Genomic DNA, 13,567 nt, shown 5'->3' with positions numbered 1-13,567 from the left:
ACTTGAGTGTTTTACCGGCACCATGAGTGAGAGTGGTGTGTGTATGAGTGAGGCTCCTCACAGTGTCGGCTGTTATGTGGTTCCGTACTGTTAAATAAAAGGTGGTCAAAATGATGAAATCAACTGATTTACATGGGCTACTTGCTCGGTTCTTCCTCCAATCACATGGGGTCGTGCAATGTATGGGACACAAGCGATTTCTGGATTCGTACCTGCCAGCCATCTGCTGGGCTCTGCTCCCACCCAATTCACTACAATATATTTCCTTCCAACATTTCTTATTACTGCAAACATTTTGGAAATAGCGCCACTGAGCCGCAAGGGGGTGCTTGAAGAGCCGCATGCGGCTCCGGAGCCGCAGGTTGCCGACCCCCGGGTTAGACTATCTTGGCCAAGAAGTGTGTGAGTAACTATAGAGTGTGCGTGTAGACAGGCCCCGCCCATTCTAGTTTATCACTTAGTCCTGGTTGTTTTATGATGTTGCCTCCCTCTGTTACCATCTTTTTCTTCCTCCCCCCCACCCTCTTCCCTTTTTCCTTCCAGTCCAACGACAAAGAAAAATAAATAAATAAAATAAAACATAATCAATATAAATAAAGTTTAGCATTAAATACAACAGGGGTTTATACTCAATAAATCCCTGTTGTGCCCAACACAAGAAGCTCTCAGCCCGCATCTGTTGGCTCAGCTGTTGGACAGGACAAGTTAAAAAAAAAGAATGGTCATATATCATAGATTACCAAGGTTATATTCATTATTGCAATGTTTGCCATATCGAGATACTATCGGAACTATCGGAGCCATGTTTCGTGAATCGCATCGTATCATGAGTTGCCCAGAGATTCCCAGCCCTATTTGACACATGTTGCAGAAGTCGTAAATTAAGGTCATAACCATCTGAGTTGGAGTGTTCAAGAGGGTTAATGTTTCTTGATAGAACTTCTTTATTCAGGGAGCATTCCACTTCAGGAACTACAACTCAACTGTAGGGGTCTTGTTGGAGCACAACACCCTCCCAGTCAACACCTGGATCCTGTAGATCAGGGGTCTCAAACTCGCGCCCCGCGGGCCATCTGCGGCCCGCAGGATGATGATTTGCGGCCCGCGTCTTCACATGAGAGATTACTGTTAGTGTGGCCCGCAAGGTTGATATGAATGACAGTTGTTGTGTGCAAAGCTGAATGAACCAATCAGAGTAAGGTATATGACTCTGGAGGCGGGATATCGGTGGTCTGTCCAGTACCTCCTCATTCATTCATTCCTCCAATCAGCTGGGCGGAAGAGGAGCCATGAAACGCCGAACGCGATTCGCGTGATAAATTCGCGTTCCCCGTTCGGGGAATTTGCTGCTTTGCAGCTCGTCAAAAAATGTGTTTCTGTCGCCGCGCTGCGTGTAGGAGGAGCTACCAGTTCCGTCTGTGGATGTCTCTCTTAGAATGAATACACATATGATGTCGAGGAATACGTTTTTTTTGAGGTGCTGTCTGTTCCTATTGAATCAGAACTCCACAAGCTCCAAGCCACAAACCTGTAGCCCGCCCTCTTTCACCGTGCGGCGAACCGCTGCTCCCGCCTGTCCAACATGTGATTCTGAGCTCGGCTCCCACCTGCGCGCGCGTGTCCGTGAATTTTAAGGTTCACACACCAGCTGTGTCTGCGCGCATTCCAGTCCATGCAAACGCGATAGAAGTCCGATATTCTGCTACACGCGTTTGCATAGAACCTCCATGGAAAGCAGACCCCGAATGCGCACTGATGCAGCCGGCGCGCGCGAGCACCCCACACCTCCAATGAATGGAAGACACATAGATCAGATTTATTTATTGTGAGGAGTTCTACAAAAATCTACAAAAAATGAAATCCTTCAAAGATTTTCTCGGTACCGGGGCTTCTCTCTCACTCTGGAGGAGGATCTGTTAATACAGACGTTTGAAACTGAATAAAAATAATTAGTTTTCTCTAGTCAGTCAGTCAATATGTAGTTTCTTCAGTTGTCTGTATCTGCTGTATGGTCTTTATTATTATTTTATGTATTTATTACTAATTTATTTGTTTTGTATTCATCTTTTAACGTACATGGTAAAAAAACAAGAAAACAACAACAGAAAATTCTATATAAATTATAAATAAATACATTACACCTCTATTATGTAGTTTGAAATGGAGTAGGAAGAAGTTTAAAAAAACCTTTTTTAAACCTACCCCCTAGCAATATATCTTAAGTTTAATCTTCAATATAAACTATTTCAGAATCGGACAATTAACTACCCTTATTTTATACATAAATCAACACACAAAGATCTATACAGAACGTTCATTATTTATTCATTATTTTGTGTTAAAAATAAAGATATTTGAGAACACCGGAATGTTTTGTCAGCGATTTTCTTGTGGAAATCCTGATGCGGCCCGGCCTCACCTAGACCTGGCTCCAGAATCAGAATGAATCAGAATCAGAATCAGAATGATCTTTAATGTCATTGTTGCACAAGGACTTGTGTTACAATGAAAAAACAGTGGCTCTCCAGATATAGAATAAAAGATAAGGTAATAGGTAAAAAGTTTAAAAACTGTAGAATAAAAAAAATAAAAGAATAATAAAAATAAAAATATTATTTACATATATTGTACATAGAAGATAAATTAAAGACAGTACCAATATCTTGTTATTGCACTTAGATAGGATTGCACATCTGAATATTGCACATTTATGAATACGGGTTATAAGTTTCCTCTTTTATTTGTGATGACTGTTGCCCTTGGAAAAAAACTGTTTTTGAGTCTGTTGGTGCGGGCCTAGTGTGACCTGTACCGCCGGCCTGAAGGCAGCAGCTGGAAGAGGTGGTGGTTGGGGTGGTGGGGGTCTTTTATTATGCGGTCTGCTCTGCTTTTGTAGCGGGAGGTGGATATGTCCTCTAGGCTGGCCAGCGGCCCCCCGCTGATTTGAGTTTGAGACCCCTGCTGTAGATCCTTTAAAATTCAGTAAGACAACAAAAATTATTAAATGATCACTTCAGCAGCAGCCAAATGAAAATGTTAACATACTGTCTTGAAGTTTGTTTTCTTAAAGTGATTTAAAAGGATAAATAATCAGAAATGCAAAAACAAAATGATACCTTATTTGATGTGTTCTCTTTCATAAGAAAAATGCCACACAGGCATGCTAAAAACTTAAAAAGCATGATTTTCAAAAGAGGGGGACTTTAAATAAAACACTTTTGACTGTTACTTTTGATTTTTTTATTGCCTGCATTTTTTTTTATACTTGAAAACATGCTCGTGTCACTCTTAAAATGACAGACAACAGCATCAAAGCAGGATGTAAAATATAATAATTTGACTGATGGAAAGGTGAGAACAGTTTCTCACCGAGTTACAAGATGTTTTAATTTTGCATAAAAATATATGTAGATTATGTTATGGTTTTTGTTGACCAACAACCAGCATACTAGAGTTTTTAGCAAGGTAATATGGAATAATTAGGAATGGGAGTTATTGCTAATGGCAGTAGTAGCTAAATTAAATTTTGCAGAGTAAACAGCTGCTGATAAATGTTTATTGAATACTTTAAAAGCAGTACCTCAAGTCTTTCGCTCTCATCCAGGTCTTGTATGTGACCAATACGCCACAGCTGTTCAGGGGTGACCCCTCCATCTGTCCTTAAAGGATGATTGTTCCATCCTTTAGCGAACATATCCAGATGTGCCTGGAGCAGAGGAAGGAAGATGTAGTGCGCACCAAACAGAAGAGTTGCATCAGAGAGTCCATTTTCCTTCAGAGTGTGAAGGACATCGTAATGTTTGCTGGTGACTGCAGTCCTAACATCTTGCCAAAGTCGCTCTACTCTGTCAAAATACATAAACAAACAACCTTATAAACATCACCTTTTATTTAAAATACATAAAAAAATAGGTTGGTATAACAAGAAATACCAACCTCTGATTGTGGACACTCTTCCCTGAGATGAAACTACCTCTTCCTGTTCCCTGTGTGGCAAACATGAAATGTGCAATGTCGAGGTTTTCCAGACCTTACCCTAACACACATAAATGTATCATTAATAGTTTTTCTTAAAACCTTATACAGATTAATTTACATTAGCTCAGAGTGCCTTGATAGTACACCATGAAGTTCAGATGCTTTAAAAAAGGAGGAGAATGTTGCTTTGGGCTGCACGGTGGTTAGCGCTCTCGCCTCACAGCGAGAAGGCCCCGGTTCGACTCCCGGCTGGGACCTTTCTGTGTGGAGTTTGCATGTTCTCCCCGTGCATGCGTGGGTTTTCACCGGGGACTCCGGCTTCCTCCCACCGTCCAAAAACATGCTTCATAGGTTAATTGGTGACTCTAAATTGTCCCTAGGTGTGTATGTGAGAGTGAATGGGTGTGTGATTGAGGCCCTGAGACAGACTGGCGACCTGTCCAGGGTGTACCCCGCCTTCGCCCATCAGCAGCCGGGATAGGCTCCGGCACCCCCGCGGCCCCGAAAGGGACAAAGCGGTTAAGAAGATGGATGGATGGATGGATGTTGCTTTGTTATTTGTGGCAGCATTCAAGTACAAAACCTGCAATAAAACCAAATAAACCTCATTAAATTCTTTTAGGATTTTGTAACATTTCTTTGTTTGAGAAAATGAAGTAAGTTGTTTAGTAATCAATCTGTTGTAAAAATGACAAAAAAGAAATATATCAATATAATATTTGCTTTTAATGCTAGGTAAGACAAACATGGAGCTGATGGTGGATGATAACAGCCGGCAACAGACATAGAGAAATTATTCGAAAGCTTTGGGTTGAGAATAAGCAAATCAAACTGCTTTGGGATTGATTTTGCCAAGGTAACTGAGCATTGTATGTTTTGTTTGACATAAATTGCCACACCTCCACCTTTAGTTGACCTGTCTAAACAAGTTGAAGCCTGGAAGATATAATTCAGAGTAGGAAATGGAATTTCTCAACCAGGTGTCTGTGACAATCAAAACATCTGAATGTGCTCCATTAACCCAAACTTTGACATTGTCCATTTTTTGCAAGAGGCTTCTTACATTTATGTGAATAAGGCCCAAGCTCTTTCGAGAGCAAAAATCCTCAAATTACAAATCATTACTTATAACAGGAAAAGACGGACCAACATCTGCCACTGGGCCAGGATTGGAGTGCATATTACCAGAAATCAAAAGGAGCAAAATAATTAATGTACGAGGTAAATTTTGGGAGAACTGCTATGTTTTTCTTGAGGATAAACCTTGGAGTATCATATGTCAATATAATTGCTTGAGACAGGATTCTCATAATATGACAAGAGGATAATGACTGAAGGTAAAAATGTAAACATGACCGGAAGCACTGATTGTGTGTGTGTGAAAGGGTGGCAGGTGAGCATACAATTAGTGAATTATACCCCAACACATAGTCTTTAGTCGGCAGGCAGAAATTTGGTCCAGAGCAGTAACTAAACACCAACAACAAGAAGATTGGAATGAGCATGTCTACGACGAAGTCAAACCTCCGATTGGGGATATTGTCCGATGAGCACGGCGTCAGATCCCGATGAGCAGACCGAGGGCTAGAGAAGGTTGCAATGGGCTCCGGTGAGATCCGGGCCGAGTCAGATGAACGCCTCGCCAAGGCAGGTGAACGCCTCGCTGAGGCAGGTGAACGCCGCGCCGAGTTTCAGCTCATTTTTGTTCTCCAGCTTTGAAAGGGCTTTTTCTAGGTGGGTCAGACGGTTCTTGTGCTCCAGCGTTTGCTCTTCCATTGAGTTCACCTTATCCAAGAGATCTCTTTGTTTGTTATCTGCTGCTTGAAGAGCTTACTCGAACGCGTCGAACCTTCCATTAATATGGTGGAGAATTTTGTCCAAAATTTTCTCCCACATCAGTGGTAGCTCCTCCATATCGCTGTCGTTTTTTCCGTGTTCTGGGGAAATAGTGCTAGCTTTAGCAGTAGCTGCGTCATACAAAGGCACAGTTAAAACTGGGGAATTCGAACATTTGTAGGCTTTCCTCGACATCTTCGTTGCAATCAGCAAAGCGTTTAACCACCGTGGTCTTGTAAGAGAGAAAAAGCTTATTTGAGAGACTAAAATACAGAATTATAAGTTTGACACGGAGGAGCGTCAGAAAACACGTCTGCCACATGTGCTGCTCAAGAGCGCCCCCTTGATCTGCTATGTTTTTAATTGTTTATAAGGATATTGCAGGTAACGAATACCATTTTAAAAATTGTTCCAAAGACAATTGGGGCAATTGTTGGTTCACTAATGTATGTATAATGGTATAATGAGCAAAACACGTTATTTTGAGACCTTTCTTAACGAAGCTGAGAGGCGTTCTTTTATTTACCTTATCAGCTTGTGATTTGTGTCAATGTGAACAAGTGATAGTGGACCTCACACAGAGTAACACCTTCTGACAACACATCCTACTTCTGTGAGCCGTGAGAAGATCCCTGCTGCATCAATACGATGCATAGATGCTTTCATCCTCCACCACTGAACACGCAGTCCCATTGAAATCAAATGTCCGTAAACCATTAACCGATAACCAGCATTTGGCATCTGACTTTTAATAGATGATATAATTCCGTCCAATTCTTGTTCAGTCATAATGCTGTATGAGCCTCTGACAGAAAAACTATGCTCTTGCATCCTCATGTACACTGCCCTTCGGGAAACCCCAAGGCATTTAGCAATGCATCCAATGGGCAGATGTGTGTCCAACAAATCTTTTAGTTTTCTCTTTCAATTAAAATCTTAGAGTGGCCAGAACAAGAACTTTGCTCAATTTCCTGTTTAACAATGTGAAAAGCACTCTCATTCATTTCTTGTTGGACAAGGTAAAGGAGGCTCTGGAGTGCTGACACAATCTCTGATACATCGCCTGTCTGATCAGAGAATGAGGTGAAGACTATGAGCTCCTGGCGAGTAAAAACCCCAGATAATCTAAATTTAATTGTTGTTGACTAACAACAGATTCAAGTTTATGAAGAAGCCTCTCCATCAATAACTGCCTCAATGTGTCCTGGGGGAAAGAAAAAACAGACAGCACTTTAATAAAAAGAAATTGCAATTAACAAATTTGACAAATTTACTATCAGAGTATTTTAGTGAGAAATTGTAGCATGTTTTATTATTTTATTTAAAAAAAAATGTTTATTTTCCATCCATCTTCTTCTGCTCATCTGGGATATCCCACAGTGATATACCATCCATCCATCCATCCATCTTCTTGACCACTTCATCCCCCCCGGGGCCGCGGGGGCGCCGGAGCCCATCCCGGCTACTGATGGGCGAAGGGGGGGTACACCCTGGACAGGTCGCCAGTCTGTCCCAGGGCCTCAATCACACACACAGTCACTCTCACATTCACACCTAGGGGCAATTTAGAGTCTCCAATTAACCTATGAAGCATGTTTTTGGACGGTGGGAGGAAGCCGGAGTCCCCGGTGAAAACCCACACATGCACGGGGAGAACATGCAAACTCCACACAGAAAGGTCCCAGCCGGGAGTCGAACCGGGGCCTTCTCGCTGTGAGGCGAGAGCGCTAACCACTGCGCCACCGTGCAGCCCAGTGATATACCACACCTACAAAAAAAAAAAAAAAAAAAAAATCAGTCATATAGATCCAATTTTATAACTGCGCTAGCTTCTTTATAACAAACGTTATCTACATATTAAATACATCGTCTGTACAAAAACAAACTATAAAAGATGAACTTTCTCTTTAAACTGATGCTTTCTAACGCTTTCCATTTGTAAGGTAAAGGAATATATATTGACAAGCTAGTCAACCCTAGTAATTTTCCTTCTTATGAGACAGAATTTAGCGTATTGATTTGTGTATTCATCTGTCTCACCACAGGAGGGAGTTTCTCTTTATCGAGCAGCTCAGGAGAGCAGGGTCTTTTGAGCTAGAAATTTCACTCCGCCGTGGTGACATCGAGAACGGCGGAGCTTTCTTCTTCGCTAAACAACACAGTGTGTTTTTGCTTTACAAGGGCCGGTGTTGCTTGCTGACTGGCAAACAAAGAGGGGATGGGGAGGCAGACTGCTTGGGCCTCATATACATTTTTTTAAATTATTTTAATCGAGACAACAATAATAGTAATAACAAAACTATTTAGTTACCTCAAGCTAAACTCACTGAGAGTGGAGTCAGCTCCAACTTTGTTAGTGGTTACCCTTTAAAACCCCAGTAAAAGCACTATGATCCAGAGTATGCAGTTATGTTTATTTTGTTACTTTTTTGACTGAAGCAATGGATCCGAAAACAACTTCAACAAGGTGTAGGGTAGTTGTGTGAGCAATGCAAATAAAGTTGACAAAAGGTAGAAATGGCTAAAACATATTTAGCAAAAACCAGCAAATTGAAAATGTGTAGATACAACTTACATGTGATCGTTGTGTGTTGTGGGGTTCCATTTCTGAAGACATTCCCAGCTAATGACGCTACTTTCTTAGGTCTTTAAAACAACATGAAACTAATGTTAAAATATATCATAAAATAAAATTAAATTGTGAAATGTAATCATAAATAGTAAAACTGAGATATTTTAGTTATTTTATATAAAAGGTGGTAAACTGGTGTTAGCAATCTGTTAGGTTTAAACAACCTAAAACATATCATTGCAACAAGAAAGACAAGAGAGATTGTGGTCAGAAATCAGATTTTACTTGCAAGGAAGGAGAATTTTTAAACTAGTCTCCACCCCGCTCTAAAGTGCCCGTCAAAATCCTCCTTTTATAGAGAGATCAAGGCATTCCCTAGTCTACATATTTATCATCAACTTCTCTATCTTCCAGTACATAAGGGTTGATGATTTTCCTGCTTATCTCAGCTTCTCACAGCCTTCATCTGAGAGTTGGCTGGTGTTTATTGATATGTGAGCTGTACACGACCTCAAGCAGTTAAGACAAGAAGATTAAAGATAGTGTTTTTTTCTTTAGGGGAAATGCAGTTTTCTTTAAAATGTTTTTTTATATTGTCCTTATACTTTTACCTTTTGGAGTCATTTTTGAAACATATCAAACATTGGTGTTTGCAAAAAATGTTAGATTTTTCCATTTCAATAAAACATAGGTATTACATTTAAAAATAAATTTGGAAAAATTACACACACCTACAAGTCATGGTTGGTGGTTTGAAGCCCACACCAGAGATGATGAACAATTCCTGACCTTCCAAAGTGGCTTGTGAAATTCTTTTTCTACTCGCCAAATTTAAGTTTTAATCACAATGACTAGGTGATAATTTAGAGCCCTGTCTGAAATTATAGATAAAAAATGTATTAGAACCTAAAATGTATCTAAGTTTGACAGTAAGTGTAAAAGGGTTTGGTGGTAAGTCTGAAAGAGTTTGATGGTTCCCATGAAAGAGTTTGAGTTTCATGATTTGTATGAAAGAAAGAAAGGAAAAGAAATTTGTGAATTAAGTTTCATACGGCCTCTCATATGCACTATCACATTTGTGTGTTTTTTAATAGACAATGTTTGTCATAAATGTTACAACTCCCGTGACTCAAAAAAGATCTTCAGTTTGAGCTTTGGATGAGCTAGAATGAAAAGACTTCCTGTAAAAGTCATGAATCACTAAAAAAATACATTATTTCAAATAATTATTACAAACGTTAGCTTGAGATTTCTTTTTATAAATACATTTTTAGAGAGACAAAAACGCAGATTCTTTCAGCCTCCATGTTTAAGTCTTTCTGTAGTTTATTTCTGCTGGTGTTTGGTGAGCTGGCCTTCAACCTCTCATAGGGTTGCTGTGGCGTCTTGGCGTAGCGACACCGCTATGACATAGGCGTGAGGTTTCAGCGTCAGGCCGTAGTGGGATTCCAGGATGGGCGGCCTCTCTGGGTGTGTGGTGATGTTGCACTGGTGTGTGATCAAGGCCACGAAGAGAAACAGCTGCAGTTTTGACAGCTCCTCCCCAATGCAGCGCCGCTTCCCCAGAGAGAAGATGAGCACGTTGCTGATTAAGTCCTTGTTCAGCTTCCCCTGTGGGTCCAGGAAGCGCTCAGGGTCAAAGGTGTCTGGGTGGGACCACACGCTGGGGTCGTGGTTGATGGACCACTGGTTGACGAAGATGACTGTGTTCTTGGGGATGGTGTAGCTCATGATGGAGGTGTCCGTTACTGTGCAGTGGGGGATGGTGAGCGGGACGAAGCTGGTGAAGCGCATCACTTCATAGATGAAGGCCATGATGTACGGCAGCTGGGGCTGGTCTTCAATGGAGGGGAAGCGCTCGCCACCCACCACTCTGTCCACCTCCTGCTGGAGACGCTGCTGCATCTCAGGATACCTGTGTTCGTAGGTGAGAACAGACATTTTTAAATACCGACTCCGATGGTGTTTTTAACAGGTTCTTGTAGCATTTTTCTAAAGATGAAGGACATGCATAAAGAAAATTCATTCATTCATTTTCCTGACCGCTAGTTCTCTTTCAGGGTGCCGGAGCCTATCCCAGCTACTGATGGGCGAAGGCGGGGTACACCCTGGACAGGTCTCCAGTCTGTCTCAGGGCCTCAATCACACACACATCCACTCTCACATTCACACCTAGGTGCAATTTAGAGTCACCAATGAACCTATGAAGCATGTTTTTGGACGGTGGGAGGAAGCCGGAGTCCCCGGTGAAAACCCACGCATGCACGGGGAGAACATGCAAACTCCACACAGAAAGGTCCCAAATCTACCAGCCAGGATTCGAACCGGGGCCTTCTCGCTGTGAGGCAAGAGCGCTAACCACTGAGCCACCGTGAAGCCCAAAATATTTAATGAGGACTATCCCTGAGCAGGAATTGAACACCCAACCTCTGAATGTGAGTCAGCAGCTCATACCACTGTGCCGTCTAGTGGGATGCATAAAGAAAATGTATATTTAAACTGCATTTCTGAGAACACTAAAATGTGATGCATTGGATCAATTAAAAAAAGTTTTTATCATATTAAATGTTTAAGTTACGTAAACCATCAACTCGGAATCTTAATTTGATGCAAAGTGATCATTTTAAATATAGCAAATAACATAATTTGTGTTAATTGATCTTATGTTTCATATTTCTTTATTCAATTTATTGTTATTCAAGAAAGATTATGCTGGGTAAGTCTCAAGCTTCCTGCTCCGCTCCATTCTGATGCATCCACTTGCAGATAAATAGATCCATGAACGTCTTTGTTTTCCTGAGCTGAGCTAGAATCTGGATCTAAACTGCGTAATCATTCTTAAAAGACCACTGGAAGTGCTTTATAACTAGATCAAAAGATGATAGGAGTGGGTCGCCAATTTAAAAAAAATTCAAATACTGATAATATCTTTCTTTGAAATAATCCTGTTATTTTATGTTAGTGCATGTATTGATCAGTATCAGTCATACCTATAATGACAATGGGTTCGAGCCCTCCAATTATTACATTTATGCTTAACGTTAAATATCAATAACTTACTTGACAAGAACAAGGATGATCCATTGCATGGCAGTTGACAGGGTATCTTGACTTGCACCAAATATGTCTCCAACCGTGGATACCACATAGTCTTTCTCCACCAAAGCCCCCGTTTTGTCTCTGAGATGGTCCAGAGCCACAATGAAAGCGTCAGTCATGTCTCTGATGGTCTTGGACTCCATGCTTTTCCTGTGTTCCTCCACCTTATCGTGGATAAAGTTGGTGAACTCCCTGTTGAGCGTCTTGAAGTTGTCAAAGATCGTCTTGATGGGGTTGGGGAAATACTGGAGCCAGGGCATCACGTCCACGATGCTCCCCGCGCCCACGGTCTGGGTGAACTGCTCGTTCCTGCCGACCACCTGTCGAAATTCTTCATCGCCGTAGGAGTACCTCTTCCCGAAGCAGACCGCGCTCATCACGTTGGCCGTGGACACCACCAGATAAGTCATGGGCTGAAAGAACTGCATCTCGCGGGTTTTGGCCAAGAACAGCCCCAGCAGCTCTCTGAATTCAGAGAGCACGTGCTGCTCAAAAGTCTTCTTGGTTTGCGGGTTCCCCGTGGAAAACATGCGCACAGTGGAGTGCGCGATCCTGCGGTGAGTCTTCCACCAGTCCGAGACAGTGCTGAAGGCCAGGCTGTCCCCGTTAGCGATGAAGCGGAAGGAGGTGAAGTCGGGTCTGCCGGCGAAGTCGGGCCCCTGCTTCACCAGCGCCTGGCGGATGGCGTCCCCGTTCAGCACCACTACGGGCCGCGAGCCCAGCTGGATCTGGAAGATGTTGCCGTATTTTCTCACCAGGCGCGTCAAGTACAGGTGAGGCGCGCTACCGAGCTGCGCAGCGTTCCCGATGAGCGGCCAAGCAAACGGACCGGGGAGGCGGGGGGTGGAGCGCCGGCGGAGCCAAAGCCACAGGTGAAGTGCGAGCAGCAGAGTCACGGAGGTCACTAGGAGATTCCTGAGAGCTCCTGCGCCCGAACTGTCAGATGCCACATCCATGATCCTGCAGAAGCAGGACCAGCACATCAGCAGCAGCGCAAACAAGTGCGATGATCAGAGCATGTATGCATTTCTGCGGCAATTTTTCAAGGAAATGGTGCACAAAGTTGTGCTAAAATACCTGAATGTTTCTTTTTCTTATGAAAGAGCCAAAGCCGTGAGATTTGTCTCCGCAGTTTCACATGAGAGAAGGCATCATTTCATTTCACATGTTCCCGCATCCTAACCGATCTGCAGCGCTGCGCATCCACGACAGGCGCGTCACAGTGCGTGTCAGCAGCCTGCGTCTGCTTTTATGGGTGTCACCCCTCGATCCACACCCCCATGGCGGGGATCTGCGGCGCGCGGCGGTTTTCAGCTTATGAAGCGTCAGATTATTATCATTATTATTATTATTACTATGCTACCTTTCACTTGTCAGTCAGACTGCTTCATGTGCGTCTGCCTCAGAGCATGACAGCAGACACATGCCATTAAATTAGACAGCAATGTTAACACAAAGCTTTGATTTGGTTGATTAATTACTCTTCCTGGTTGCTGCTGTTCAATTTATATCTCACTCCTGCGCTTTTTTATAAATTAATTTAGGAAAGGTGAAAGGACTTCCAGGAGATATGATTTCCGCCCAAAATTCGGTTCCTTTTTTAACCTTTAACACCTGATGCGTCGCCAGTGACGTTTAAACACAAAATCTTTAACATACTCACGCCGCTTTTCTCCTTTCGAATCTGCTGGAATTACACTGATTGTTTTAACAATTAAAACATCACAACAAACCAAAGAACATTAACGCTGGAGCTCCGGTGTTAAAGGGTTAAGAAGACATCCCCAAACTTTTGCGCGCCTCCGGACTGAAACCACGAACCGAATCTGGGGTTTTCAGGTGGATCCAGCAGGAGGAGCCGAACCCCGCTCTGGAGCATCATCAATGACCGATCTGATAGAGAAAATAGTCCAGATGAGTTCTGGAGGCGCTGTGTAAAAGCTCCAAACAGAAACACGAATCTCCTCTGCTTCGGCCTTCAAAACGCCACCAAGCAACTATTAAAATATCAGCTTTACCAAAATTGAGACGAATTCTGGTGGATGACATTTTAGATTTGCTGTTTTAAGTGTACCCAAACTT

The 13,567-nt window shown here is 42.5% G+C and overlaps 1 protein-coding gene across 2 annotated transcripts; it reads right to left on the bottom strand.

Moving 5' to 3' along the window:
• Nucleotides 1-9,690: 9,690 nt before the first annotated feature.
• LOC112140813 (cytochrome P450 1B1) lies at nucleotides 9,691-13,158 on the bottom strand. Of its 2 annotated transcripts, XM_024263818.2 has the most exons (3): nucleotides 12,563-13,158; nucleotides 11,447-12,445; nucleotides 9,691-10,301 (listed from the first exon to the last, which is right to left on the bottom strand). In XM_024263818.2, exons 2-3 carry the CDS (start codon nucleotides 12,439-12,441, stop codon nucleotides 9,752-9,754), a joined length of 1,545 nt encoding a protein of 514 aa, XP_024119586.1. In that variant the 5' UTR covers nucleotides 12,442-12,445; nucleotides 12,563-13,158; the 3' UTR covers nucleotides 9,691-9,751. The 2 variants fall into 2 exon arrangements, with proteins under 2 accessions (XP_024119586.1, XP_036066631.1); XM_036210738.1 differs by lacking the exon at nucleotides 12,563-13,158 and having other exon boundaries at nucleotides 11,447-12,526.
• Nucleotides 13,159-13,567: the final 409 nt, after the last annotated feature.

Source organism: Oryzias melastigma, unplaced genomic scaffold (genome assembly GCF_002922805.2).
Source record: "Oryzias melastigma strain HK-1 unplaced genomic scaffold, ASM292280v2 sc00216, whole genome shotgun sequence".
NCBI classification, from domain to species: domain Eukaryota; kingdom Metazoa; phylum Chordata; class Actinopteri; order Beloniformes; family Adrianichthyidae; genus Oryzias; species Oryzias melastigma.
Note: the sequence above shows the minus strand (reverse complement) of the source record. Positions and strands in the feature narration are given on the sequence as shown.